General features: G+C 44.7%; 2 protein-coding genes across 7 annotated transcripts in view; both read left to right on the forward strand.

The window, feature by feature from the left end:
* Positions 1-1,880, forward strand: part of UBXN2A (UBX domain protein 2A) — a 342,165-nt gene extending 340,285 nt beyond the window's left edge. For all 5 annotated transcript variants that reach the window (XM_075414919.1, XM_075414916.1, XM_075414918.1 and 2 more), the window contains one exon: positions 310-1,880. In XM_075414919.1, the coding sequence (XP_075271034.1) occupies positions 310-598 (289 nt within the window). In that variant the 3' untranslated portion in view covers positions 599-1,880. The remainder of the gene's footprint in view (positions 1-309) is intronic.
* A 342-nt stretch (positions 1,881-2,222) lies between these two features.
* The window catches only part of MFSD2B (MFSD2 lysolipid transporter B, sphingolipid), a 40,652-nt gene continuing 29,527 nt past the window's right edge, over positions 2,223-13,347 (forward strand). Inside the window, exons 1-2 of one of the 2 annotated variants that reach the window (XM_075414913.1) lie at positions 2,223-4,360; positions 9,910-10,026. In XM_075414913.1, the coding sequence (XP_075271028.1) occupies positions 4,313-4,360; positions 9,910-10,026 (165 nt within the window). In that variant the 5' untranslated portion in view covers positions 2,223-4,312. Of the gene's footprint in view, positions 4,361-9,909; positions 10,027-13,347 lie in introns of those variants that run through there. The other variant, XM_075414914.1, reaches the window with a different exon arrangement.

Genomic DNA, 13,347 nt, shown 5'->3' on the forward strand with positions numbered 1-13,347 from the left:
CTTGCTCTTGGCCACAGAAACCTCGGGTAAGAGCTCCACCAGCTGGTTAAGGAACATGAGGCTTGTGTAAGTACCGTCTGAGCCATAGTGAAGCACTGGAGTGCCCAGAGTAAGGTACTCATCCTTTTTCCCTTGGGACTTTTCTCAGAGCATGCAAACCTTTGTCCTTGCCTCCCAAGTGGATCAGGCACTTTGGGATACCACCCCATCTATATTCCATCTTGTTCTTTTCTTGTGGTGTCTGTTCTGCATATGGTCTTTGTTGGGATTGGAGTGCTCTAATGCTGAGTTTTCTTTTCTTTTTCTCAGAATAAGCGATGTCAGAGACTTCGTAACGAAGTATCAAGGATCAGAGGGAAGTGTTCCCTTCATACTGACTACTTCGCTGCCGTTTCGAGAGCTGCGAGATGAGACACTCACGCTAGAGGAAGCAAAGTTGCAAAACGCTGTTGTTGTTCAGAGACTTCGGAAAACAACTGAACCTTTCAGACTTTTAGTGATAAAAGCACCTGACAATGACTATAAAACTGCTGCTACACCTAATGGACAGCTGAAGAATGAGCAAAAAAACGCTATCAAAAGTACAAGATCAAATTAGCCTTTAACTGGCCAAAAACTACGTACAGGTGCAACTAGACAAAACCAAAAATGTAACCAGCAGTATCTGGATGTGCTCTCATCCTCACGTACTGTGCTCTTAGAGAGCAAAATGTGTGCTGTGCTATCATCTGCTATAATAGAAGGATTTCAACTGAACTTGGTGGTCAGAGCCTGGCTGTATAATGCAGCAGAGGTAACAGTACAACAGGTCATCCTTAGAACTTCCTTAGGTAGAAAGCTTCTTAGTTCTTTAATGAGTGTATTTAGGCAGAACAGTCCTCTGAGACTTAATTACTACTGATAGCACCTTTTAAGAGAAATATTATTTATTTTTGCACTTTGGACTAGAGTGAAACTGAGCTGCTTGGTTTCACTAACATTTTGGTGTAAGCTGGTGAGGTTTGCATTCGTCTCAGTAACATTTAGGCAACACATGCTGCAGGGAAGCTCACATTTGAACTCTTAACTAGCTTGAAAATCTTCAGTATCGGCATCTTCAGGATTTAACTTTCATCACAAGATCTGCCGTGTAATGTTCTACCAAGTCTTCACATGGTGGTAGGTGCATGTGCGAGAAGACAGAAGTGAGGTAGTCTGGTGCATACTGCATATGAAATGCCTCAAAGGCAGCGCTGAAGGAATTGTTATTACCAGTGGTTGAAGTGGTTTCTGCCTCTCTTGTGCTGCTATGGGTGTCTCACAGATAGGGTGATGTTAAACTACCTAGCTGATTAGGATAGAGATCCAGTTTTAGCCCCTTGTCATGCGAAAACTTCAGCTTTTCTGGAGTTTACCATACAGGAATAGTGGCTTAGAGGGACACAGTTGTTTTTGTACTATGTATCTGCCTCTGTCCTGAATTGGCCAGCTGATTGAGACACTAATTGCATGTGGCCAAGTTTCAAAGATGTTGAAAATCCTTGTTTGAAAACGGAGGTTTCTTTCCCCCCCCACCCTGTTTCCATACAAATCTTTTATTTTGCTATTCATGTACTTGAGGCATAAAATTTGCAGTCAACTATTCCATGTTTTGCTAAAGGAGAAATCAACATAAAGACTAAATATTTTGTACTGTGTTTGCTAAGGAGCATGTGAGTTTGTGAATGGAACTAGAATCTCTAGGTAAGACTTATCCTGAGGCCTTCAATGAGTGCTGACTAGTTTGTGCTGCCTATGCAAATGGATGATTGCTGGGTTTGTACTACTTTTGCGTGGTTAAATGAAACATGGGTTTGTGATTTCCTGGTTTTGTTATAAATAGAAAATGATTTAGTAACTCACATTCCACCTAAATGGTGTGTTACTTTGAACTAGGGATGTGTTTACTTCAGTCCTAGAGCTGTAAAACTTTTGCTTTAGCGTCTTTCCTGGTATGTTTGAGGGGAGTGAAATGGAAGTCAACTGCACACATCTATTCCATGTATCCAGAAAGCAAATCTCTGAAAACTATTCAGTTAACTGTTTTCAGCACTAAAAAGTTGATGGGTTACTTCTCATTTAGGTTTATGTCGCAAATAATGCAACTAAATTTCTTTTTTGCTCTTGCACTGACTCCTCTACTACATGAAAAGCCTGCCAGATCTCCAGGAGTAGGAAGAAACGTGCAGGCAAGTCCGCTAGTAAAATTGAAGAGACAAGTCACCTACAGATGCAGAGCTTCCTTAACAGTGAATTTTATTGATTGGTCCTTTTGAATTTCTAATACTTAGTCTTACATTAAGACAAAACCACACATGCTTGATTGTTAGCTTAATTGTTCTTATCTAAAAGGTGCATGAAATGTCAAAGTAACAGTATACTATTGCTGCATTTGCAACACAAAAATTCAAAGAAATAACCATTGTAAGATTGAAATTGAAGGGGGGGATCATGTTAGGGTAGGTAAATCTATTTTACTTATTATCAAAAGGTCATGTTTTTGGAAAGGAGCAGTAAGTATCTGGTATTTCAGCACTGATTCATGTCTGCTACCAGTATTTTAAGACTGGATAGCTCGATTCTGTCTGGCTACATATTGTGCTTTACTGAAGTCAGCTGTTCCTGGCTACAGCTTTGGTGTGCTTCGGAGTGTATTTGCAGTTTGAAAGTGTCATTATCTTAATTACGAAATGAGAGGAAATCTTTAAGAAGTCAAGAGCAATGCTGACTGCACTAATCCCATGTTAGACTAGAAGTGCCTTTAAAAAAAGGCAACAAAATGTGATTGGATAACTCATTTCCTAATTTGGAGAAAATCTTTGGAATGAATACAGGGCTCTCCTAAATCTAATTGGTTTTGGTCAATTTGTAAAGACTGATTAGCTACCTGTGGTGTCTGGACAGCCTAATCTCTTGCTCAGCGCTGCAGATGGCTATTGTGCATTGGTCAAACAACAGTAAAACTAGCTTGATCAGTGCTTGAGTTTGTGAAACACAAATACTATCTTATTCATTGTTTCTTCACAAGCCTTTACTGTTTTGAGTAAAGCCTGTGCATTAACATAATTTACAGCAAAATTGAAATAGCCTTAGGAAAGAACAAAGAAAGGAAATGTTTTCTGTAGTTTTTTCCTTTGTAAAAAAAAAAAAAAAAAAGGCAAATACAGGTAACAAAGATCGATCGTGTTACGAGGATGTTGTGTGAAGAGACAACAAACCTAAATGTTGAATGACTATTACGTGCATACCTTGTATCTAGCTTGGTATTTTAGAACAAATTATGTATTGAGGCTAAGGGACTGAGCAGTCTGCGTCTGTTTTGAAGCCCATCTGGCCTCAGCCTTTAGGAACCCCTTGGAGCCTAAAAGCTACAGAGCCTTCTGAACAAGGCCTGTTGAGGCCACGATTTCAGCTTTGTGTTGAAGGTCAGTTTTTAAGGAAATTTTTTAATGCCTTGTTCTTTCAGAAATCTACAGATTTGCTGTAATTATTCTTGTCAAAGGAGGTTGCGCAGGATTTGCGTGTCAGTACCCGATGGTGCGGTTTGCAGTGCCCATCCAGTACCCACCGAGGGACCCTGTCAACAGCAGAGCTCTGCACTGGGAGCCGTGAAGCCCCGTGTGTACAGATTGGTCGTCGTCTTCCCAAGGCGAGCAGATCGCCGAGCCCTCCTGTGCTTGTTGCTTTGTTTAAACCCTCTTCTCTCACTGTTGAAAGGATTCATACTTCAAAATGCCTTATTTCCACCCCCCCCCCCGCCCTGTGATGCGGAGCGCGGTTGCACGCCCATTCTCCTGGGGGGAGCTGCTGCTGCCCCGAGGACGGAGTCAGCCTCAGTGCCGTGATAAACCCACACACGCGTCTCTGCGAAAGGGCAGAGCGGGTGTCGTTAGATTTCGGGTGAAAACAGCCCCAGCGACCTTCACCGCCTCCCACCCGGTCCCTCGGCGCTACAGGGCGGGCTCTGAGTGGACCGGGCGGGCGCTGCGGAGCCTGGGGCCGCTCCGAATGGCCGGTCAGCGGGCTGCCAGCGCCGGGGAGCCGGGCATTTACCTCACGGACCGCTCCGCTCCCCTCCGCGGTGGAGGTGGCATGGAGGGACGGGGGGTGAGCGGGTGGTCCTGCCGCCCGCGGGAAGGGCTCCTCTCCCGGGGAATAACCCCCCTCGCAAGCCCGGGGGGCGGCCAGGGCGCTGCGGGAGGGCGGGGGCCGCCGCCCGCTCTCCCGCTCCTTCCCCCCGCCGCCCCGCCCCGGGCCCGCAGGTGTCGGACGGGGGTGGGCTGCCTGCTGTGCCATGGCGGGGGCTGCGGAGGAGGCACCGGAGCGCCCGGCGGAGGAGGAGGTGAGGGGCTGGGGAGGGGGAGAGGCGGCCGTCGGGGGCTGGAGGAGCCCCCTCGCTCAGCCGCGGTGCCGGGGAGGGAGCGGGGCGGGGGTCCCGGGCGGGCGGAGCGCTCCGGCTCCGCCGCGCTGGTGGTTTTATTTTCGTTGCCGGCGCAGCCTGAGGGAGGCACCTGAGGCGGCTCTGCAGCCCCCGCCACCGCCGCTCCCCCCGCACCGAGGGACGCGGCGCGGCTCTCGTGTCTGCCCTCGAGTGCCCCACACGCTCCTTACTGTGCGCTTCGGCGGCGGGGACAAACTCTTCGCTTGCTGCTCTCCCGTCCTTCGGATCAAGGCATCGGGGGCGGGGGGTTCGCTGTCCGCAGGACGCCCCGTCAGCTCCTCGCCTCCGGGTGAGCCTTGCGAGGGAGCGGGTGTCCGAACGCCGCCTCTCAGGCTCGGTGCTGGGAGAGGGAGGAGAGGGGAGGCTGACGAGAGGTGGGTGAGGACACCCCCTCCCCCCCAGCTCCGTGGCTCTTGAGGGGGCAGCTCCGAAACGGGGCCGAGGTAACCTTGCAGTGTGTGGCAGAGGACATTCGAGTCACGGAGCTCGTCGGACGCTGTGGGCGCCAGCTGTTCTGGCTCGGATTTTGCTGTTCAGAAAGGATCCGAGCGAATTCACGGGAGAAATGTAAAGATTTTAAAGAGCTGCGCTGTCTTCCGCCCGCAGAGCCCCTCGGCTCTAAGTTGCCGGCGGCTGGAAGAAGGTCCTGGGAAAGCACCGCCGTGTCCTGCCTGGTTCGCGTGCCCGTTCCAGGTGCCCACAGCCGAGCCCTGCTCCTGGGGGTGCTTCCACTCGGGGGTGCGCTGATGTCACCAAGGAACCTGAAAACAGTTCTCAGGAGACTTGGTCTGAGGAACCAACAGCTTTAAACTAAAAGAAGGCAGATTTAGATTAGATATTAGGAAGAAATTCTTCACCATGAGGGTGGTGAAACACTGGCACAGGTTGCCCAGAGAAGTTGTGGATGCCCCCTCCCTGGCAGTGTTCAAGGCCAGGTTGGACGGGGCTCTGAGCAACCTGATCTGGTGGAAGATGTCCCTGCTCATGGCAGGGGGGTTGGAACCCGATGATCTTTAAGGTCCCTTCCGACCCAAACCAGTCTATGGTTCTGTGACCTGGCACGGCACCTGTGGCTGCCATGCTGGCGCTGCTGGAGGCAGTCGGGTGGTCGCTCACAGAACAGAGGCTTCAGCCGGTATTAATTCTGTGCTGAGGGAAAAGCTGACTCAAAAGCTGCTCCTCATTAGCCACACTTTCATTGTTTCTCAGATAAGCCTAGACCAGCGTTTATCTCTGAGTCACAGGTTTTGCGCTGTCTTCTTACTGCTTTTAAATTACTTGTCGGTTCGGTTCTGGACTCGACTGATAAAGAATAGCTTAGGACAAAATGCAGCTACTCCCTATGCCCATAGTGTTCATGCGATATCTTCACACAGTTGCGAAGAGTTGTTTTCCATGTGCTTGAATACTTTCTTCAGAAATAAGATGACCTGTTGTAAGCATTATATCCAATTTCTGTTCTATTGGGGAAGGGAAAATTTACAAGCAACAAAAAGGATGGTTTTAACTTACAAGAGAATTAAAAGTAAAGGAACTACAGTGTATGAGATGCATTAATTTTTCTGTAACAATGTTTAAACTTACCCTTCTATTTAAGGAGTAAAACCAACTCTCTCAGCTATTACACTTTCTTGCTTTACCTTGAAACACAATTAACTTTGATGTGACGGGGGCATGTGTAAGTACAAAATTGTCAAGTTAATCTGAGAACAAAAAAAGATTATGAATTCATTTCACCTTCCTTTCTCTTACCTCCCACCCCCTCCTCTCTTGTTTCTTCTAAAGCCTGTAGAAGCAATGTTGGTGTTGACATTCGACTACACCATAGGGGTCTCAAAACAAAATTTTCATTGTAAATACTTTGTATTTTGTTCCTTATTTGTCTGCTGCCTGCACATTCAGATCTCTAGTGAATTTTTTGAGTACTTTAAGCTGACAAACTTACACAGGTGAAAAAGCTTTCACTGGATTTCACAGAAATCAAGCAATTTCTGTTGCTTGAGGCAGCAACGCAGCAGGGAAATTCAGTCTTAAGAGAAAACCCCTGCTAGCTGCTCATAGTCAACGCACTGCCGTTGGTCACGCTGCTCTGCACCAGTACGATGCTGCCCTTCTCAAGACGGTTTCTAGTGTCATTTATTAGCAACATCGTGTAGTCCCAAGCAAGGCTGGGGGACTTACCCCTCTAGTTCCCGTAATGGACAGCTGCCACCTGTATCTTTTTCTACACTTAACTGTAAGCCCGGGAATTTGCAAGGAAGGGAATGTTTCAGCTTTGCTGGGGCAAAGACCTAGCTGCATTTTACCACTGTCTCATAGGATGCTGAGGTAGAAAACGTGGTGGTTACCATACAACATCAATACAGAGAGTCAAGATAGATTATGGGCTGCTGCTTTTGGAAAGAGACACCAGGAGGTGGAGTGTGAATAACTATTTCTCAGTAGATAGAAAGTCAGGGACACGCAATGAAATTACCAGACAGCAGGTCTACGATGGACACAGTGGCATTTTGCTTCACAGTACCTGTCGTTCGCATGTAGAACTGCTGTGGTGTACTATGGCTTTAACATACAAATGAGTTCCAAAAGTAATTACACAAAATGAAAGGAAAACAGGTATTAAACAGTCATCAGAATGTAACTTCCATTTCAGGAAGTTCATGAACTGCTGATTGCTTGCAGTTTTGAGGCTGACTGAACAGGACACCTGTATGCCGTGTCCCTCGGACAGCTGTTTTATTCTGAAAATCACATTCATAAATGAAATTTAATCACAGGTGAAAGCTTAACTACTGCTGCAACTAAAGTATTAGCTTTGCTTTGAGGTGACCTGGGAGTGTGGTTCAGAAAGTAGTTGGGCAGCATCCTGATGGTGTGTGGAATCACAGGGAGGCTTTTTTAAAAAAATGTGAACGTATTAAGATTGTAGATTTTCTAACCATGAAACTGATGTAAAGGTAGGACTACTGCCTACAGCCTGTAAGTTTAGATCTTGGTTGACTGTTTCCTCCACCACAACTTTAATTAAACTAGTTTGTGAGAACTTAACATTCTTTGAGTTATAAAAATATTTTGGAATAATGTATATTGTATGGAGACATTTACCTTTTTTGTGTTATTATGGGCTTAGCTATTGAAAGGACAAAGAGAAATGGTTTTAAAGTGAAAGAGGGACATAAGGAAGATATTTTTACGACGAGGGTGGTGCGACACTGGAACTGGTTGCTCAGAGAATCTGTGGCTGCCCCCTCCCTGGCAGTGTTCAAGGCCAGGTTGGATGGAGCTCTGAGCAACCTGGTCTGGTGGAAGGGGTCCCTGCACATGGTAGGGGGGTTGGAACTCAATGAACTTTAAATGTCCCTTCCAGCCCAAACCATTCTGTGGTTCTATGACAGCTACTAGGGAAAATAAGTGGGAAAGCAGCATTACGGATTTGAAAGTTTTTCTCAGCTTCTTTTGGGGGTGGAATGGAATATGGGATTTATGTAGCAGTGGTTTTTGGCTCTTGATTTTGGCTGAAAGTCATCTTGCCGATGCTTGGAGATCAGGAGGGAAGTTATCAAAGGAAAATTAACTTTTAAAATAATTTAATTTCTGGGAGCATGGATGTGAGGCTAGGAAAAGGAAATGATTAAAAAATAAAAGTCTGATGAAGTTTAGAAGTACACAGCCCCTGGAGCAAAGCTCAGGAGAACTGTTATGAGTACAACAAAATTCTACAGATTCCACAAGTCTAGTTAAGCTCACATTTAACAGGACTTATGTATGAAAAATAGATAGTTACTTTGTACAGCAAATATGTATACAGTTGTTGGTAGTGTTTAAAGTCCCTTACCAAATGAAATAGTACGTTGTTCTGATGCAGTCTGTCTTGTGACTGTTTACCACTCTCTTTTTTTCCTGGAAAGAAAATTGCCGGTACGGAGTACAAGTGAGGCCTGCTGTGGCAATACCGTTTTGCAGCTCGTCCCCTGACACCATCCACTGTGCTTGGGTGTAGTTACGGGATGCCACCCTGTCTTTCCCTGTGGAAACTCAAAAAGGAACGAGTCCTGATACGCGTGCTTTCTCGTTCACACTAACAGTTCAAAGGAACATGGTTAAATGATGAAAGGCTCTGGCTAGAAGTCTAAAACTTTTCAAAACTTTGTTAGGTTGTACAGGTGATGGTACTAAGTAAATTTTAAAATATTCAGAAATTAGGTTATGTATCAGAATGTTATCATTGTGATGGATCTCATTGCCATGTCTCTGTCCTAATCTAATGTAAGAATTAATGGCTTGTGTAGTCAGTTCAGAGAGAGGGCAGATCCAGGATTAATTTTGCTGCTCCTCTTCGTGTTTCCTGGTTCCTGCTGACAGCAGTCTTTAAAGAGGGACCGAAAGACTGAAAGTTTGAATTCGGGTTGGATATGTTCTCCCTTTGAAAGGAAGACAAGATTAACCAAAGAATAATTTTCTTCCTGTATTTTGCATTTCATGGCATGAAATTAAGTCTGAAGATTTTTTAAAAGCTTGCCTGTATTCTGGAACTTCTACTATTGGAAAACACAGTCTCCTTCATGAGAATTTCTATTAGACTCTGTGCATTTTTTGTCTTTTAATTACTGTTATGAAACCTTATTTTAAACTTTTATCTTGCTCTTATTTGGCAATTCTATTAGAGAATATTATTGGATGTTTACAGTAATTTTCAAACACCAAAAGGTAAATGAGAGAGCACCATTCTGCAAAAGTTTTTAAACATGCTTAGTGTGACTTGGGCTTCAAAATCACTTGTCCTATTATGCCAATTTTCACAAAAGATGCAGAAAAGTCAAGTCGAAAGGAAGATCTATGAAGTCAAGTGACTTTGTCAGGGTCACACCAGCATTTTTGTGACAAAGTAAGGAAGGAGTGGAGCACAAATGTTTGGGATCTATTTGGTCTGCATTTGACTCTGGAACTTTCTTTCTATGAACATTGTCTAATTACTGTGGTATGAGAGCATATGTCAGTTTTATGGTCTGAAAGATTAATATAAGATTTTTTTAAAAGTAAAAAAGTTTTTGACCTTTAAAAAAATCTGAATTAAACATTCAAAGACAAAACTAAGCTCAGAAAATAGTGTAACAGTATGTGCACTTCTTTGCTGCTTCTTGCTTGTTTGTAAACTTGTTGCCTTTTAATAGCTTGCGAGAAGCAGATCTGTAAGCCTAGATTCCCTTGCAGAAACACTGTAATCTGTTTTTAGGGGCTGAATTAAGGAACAAAACCATTAAAAATCAAAGCAATGAGCATCCAAATGCCTGTTGATGATGGAGTTGAGGGCAGATGGATTTATTAGCAGAATACCTGTGAAGCGAATACCTGAATTTGGTGTTAACTTTAGACTTTAACCTTATGACCTCTGTAGCTTTCAAGTTGTGTACCTTGTGTTTCTCATATTTGTTCTGCTTTGTCTTGGACAGGAATACAGGCTCTCCATTTGCAGCAAAATATGCTATGCAATAGGAGGTGCCCCAAATCAAGTGGCAGGGAGTGCTGCTGCTTTCTTCCTGCAGATCTACCTGCTAGATATAGCCCATGTAAGTAGCACAAGAAACCTTTACAGATTGTAGACTTACCTCAACTCTGATGTTATCAGCAATGTCCCTGGAATGATAAAAGGTGAATTAGCTAATAAATTGTCTTGTTATCGTTGCCTCTAGCTGTTCAGCATCCTGAAATTCACATAAACTTCTCTAGAATTTTTTTTTTTTTTCACTAGTATCCTTTATGTCTTCAAGTGGCCATTGTCTGCTTTTAGTTTGGCATCATTACGAGAACATGACACTGTAGATGTTACACACAGACACAAGAAAAAGCAGTTCTCTGTGTCAAGAGTCGGAGAGTGTAAGATATGAGACATCTGAAACATTAATAGCACCATGTTGAGGTTGTGAAGTTTTTTTCATTTGGTTTAGTTAAAAATCACTGCAGTTGCATCCAGTAGTCAACAGAATTTCACGTAAGCTTTATTTGGTTTATCTAGGATAATTTATTTGCAAAGAAAGCTGACTTATCCTTCCTGAAGGTTCTTTGCTTCCAGTGTGTGGCTTTCTGGTGCAGAAGCAGACCTGGTAAAACAAAGCAGTAGGAGTCATCCCATTCATCTGACTTTCAGCTGCTCCAGCTACATTTCAGAACAGCAGAGGAACAAAGAAAATCAATCCATAAGCATTTTTTACTGTTTTGGATTGTCTTGCATGTCTGCGCGGTAACTAGGTGGGACAGATATAGTATTATAGCATAGAAAAAAGGATTTTAGGGAGATGAGGCCAAATTGCAGGGACTGTGAGAACAGCTGTAGCTGAAACTATACGAGTCTTATTCAACTTATTCATCAGTGACCTGGATGAAGAGTTAAGAGTGTACCCTCAGCAAGTCTGCTGACGACACAAAACTGGGAGGAGTGGTGGATACACCAGCAGGCTGTGCTGCCATTCAGCGAGACCTGGATAGGCTGGAGAGCTGGGTGCAGAGGAACCTGATGAAGTTCCACAAGCGCAAGTGCAGGGTCCTGCACCTGGGGAGGAACAGCCCCATGCAGTGGTACAGGCTTGGGGAGGACCTGCTGGAGAGCAGCTCTGCAGAGAGGGACCTGGGAGTGCTGGTGGACGACAGGTTAACCATGAGCCAGCAGTGTGCCCTGGCTGCCAAGAAGGCCAATGGCATCCTGGGGTGCATTAAGAAGAGTGTGGCCAGCAGGTCGAGGGAGGTTCTCCTCCCCCTCTACTCTGCCCTAGTGAGGCCCCATCTGGAGTACTCTGTCCAGTTCTGGGCTCCCCAGTTCAAGAAAGATGAGGAGCTACTGCAGAGAGTCCAGCAGAGGGCTATGAGGATGATGAGGGGACTGGAGCGTCTCTCCTACAAGGAAAGGCTGAGGGAGCTGGGCTTGTTCAGCCTGAAGAAGAGAAGGCTGAGAGGGGACCTTATAAATGCCTACAAATATCTTCAGGATGGGTGTCAGGAGGATGAAGCCAGACTCTTTTCAGTGGTGCCCAGCGACAGGATAAGGAGCAACGGGCACAAACTGAAGTACAGGAAGTTCCATCTAAACATGAGGAAGAACTTCTTCCCTCTGAGGGTGACAGAGCACTGGGACAGGCTGCCCAGGGAGATTGTGGATTCTCCTCTGGAGATATTCAAGACCCGCCTGGACAAGGTCCTGTGCAGCCTGCTGTAGGTGACCCTGCTTCGGCAGGGGGGTTGGACTAGATGACCCACAGAGGTCCCTTCCAACCCCTACCATTCTGTGATTCCAAGTGGAGATTCTGGATCAGATATTGTTATCCATTTGCTGTTTAAGATGTAGAAGGACAGGATAGTATGACTGGCGGAGTGGAGATGTCCAAAAGATTGGATTTATGGTTTTCCAACAGAAGTCTGATATCAGAAGCTGAGGTGTGACTGACTTGATAAAATTGGCAACATGATAAGTCTGGCATGTAAAACTGAGATCTTGAGTGTCTTGATGAGATCAAAGTCACAAGATCTAGAAAAGGGGCCAGTTTTGGACATCAGCGTCAAAGATGGCAAGTGGATGGTGTGGAGTCTGAGGAGCTGGAGATGCAACAGGTGATGGAGATGCAGCAGGGAGGGTGCAGCTCTGACTACTGCTGTTTCACACTTACATCAAGGGTGGTAACACAAGCCGTTAGAGATGATGAAGCATGACCTGAATGAGAAAGACACTAATACGATTTTCCCAGGGTGCTTATAAATACAGTAATTTCCCCACTCTCTGCTTATTGCAGAAATTGAAAATTCTTGACGCAAGGGACTGTTTATTTCCTCATCTGTTTGTGTATGGTGTCCAGAAAGCTGAGGTCCTGTTCTTGGATCTTTGGGCACTGCCTAAATAAATGACATAATTATTATTATTTTGTTAAAAAGCTCCTACTGAAAGCCAATAATTTTGCTTAATGTTTCTAATGATACACTTACTACTTCACTAAGGGGCTTAATTATTTGTTTCTTGATGGTTTAGTTTGTTCTCTGAAGTAATCCTGCAGGGACAGGATTTATTTCGAGGCCTGATAAACAGCTCTGAAATCCCATGGATTTTTCCACACATTTTCAGGGGAAAGCATGTCATTTTATAGTCACTGCCTGGATCTAATTCTTGCCCACTTAGAGGGAAGAACTGTTTTAGCTCTTTGAGAGACTGGGAAACTTGCTAGGTGAAATCTTTTGTACATAATTTGGCTCATTTCTAAGACAATTACATTTATATTCACTTTCTGTCGCTTACAGTTTTTACTTTCGAATTCCATGTTCCTCCTAAATTACCTGTATAAACTACAGATGTATAAATGTAACTCCAAACCACCACAGATTATTAGAAAACACCCAAAGCTCTGATAACAGGATCCTGGTCTTTATTCCTTTTGAGATGGATGTATTGAGCGTATTTTATCTTGTGTTTTATTAACACTGCGAAGTGTCTGGCATTGGTGTTCACAGACACTGTCTATATTTAGGAGCTAAGAAAATGCAGCCAAGGGATGTATAAGCCCCTACCAATGATGAAGACAGGGTGACTATGCAGACTCAGCTCCTAATTTAAGAGAGGTTTTAATTTTCTTCAAGGCTTTCTTCCACTTCTGTTTATGCAGTACCAACTTCCTTTCTGTCTATTCACGTTGTCTGAACAAAATACCAATGCAAAACCCACCTGATCTGAAGCTTTCTGGCTCTGTGTCCCTCATCGCTGTGGTGTTTCAACCCCTGTATGTTTCTGACTGCTGTTTTGTTCTTGTTTTGGCTGACCTGCCTCTTGAGGAGCAGTAGTGAATTGTGAGCAGTTCCAGTGCAGCCCCAACGGCCAGTCTTCCTCAGCGCTCGTGGGTTATTTGCCACCCTGG

The sequence above is a fragment of the Opisthocomus hoazin genome, chromosome 2 (assembly GCF_030867145.1).
Source record: "Opisthocomus hoazin isolate bOpiHoa1 chromosome 2, bOpiHoa1.hap1, whole genome shotgun sequence".
Taxonomy (NCBI): Eukaryota; Metazoa; Chordata; class Aves; order Opisthocomiformes; family Opisthocomidae; genus Opisthocomus; species Opisthocomus hoazin.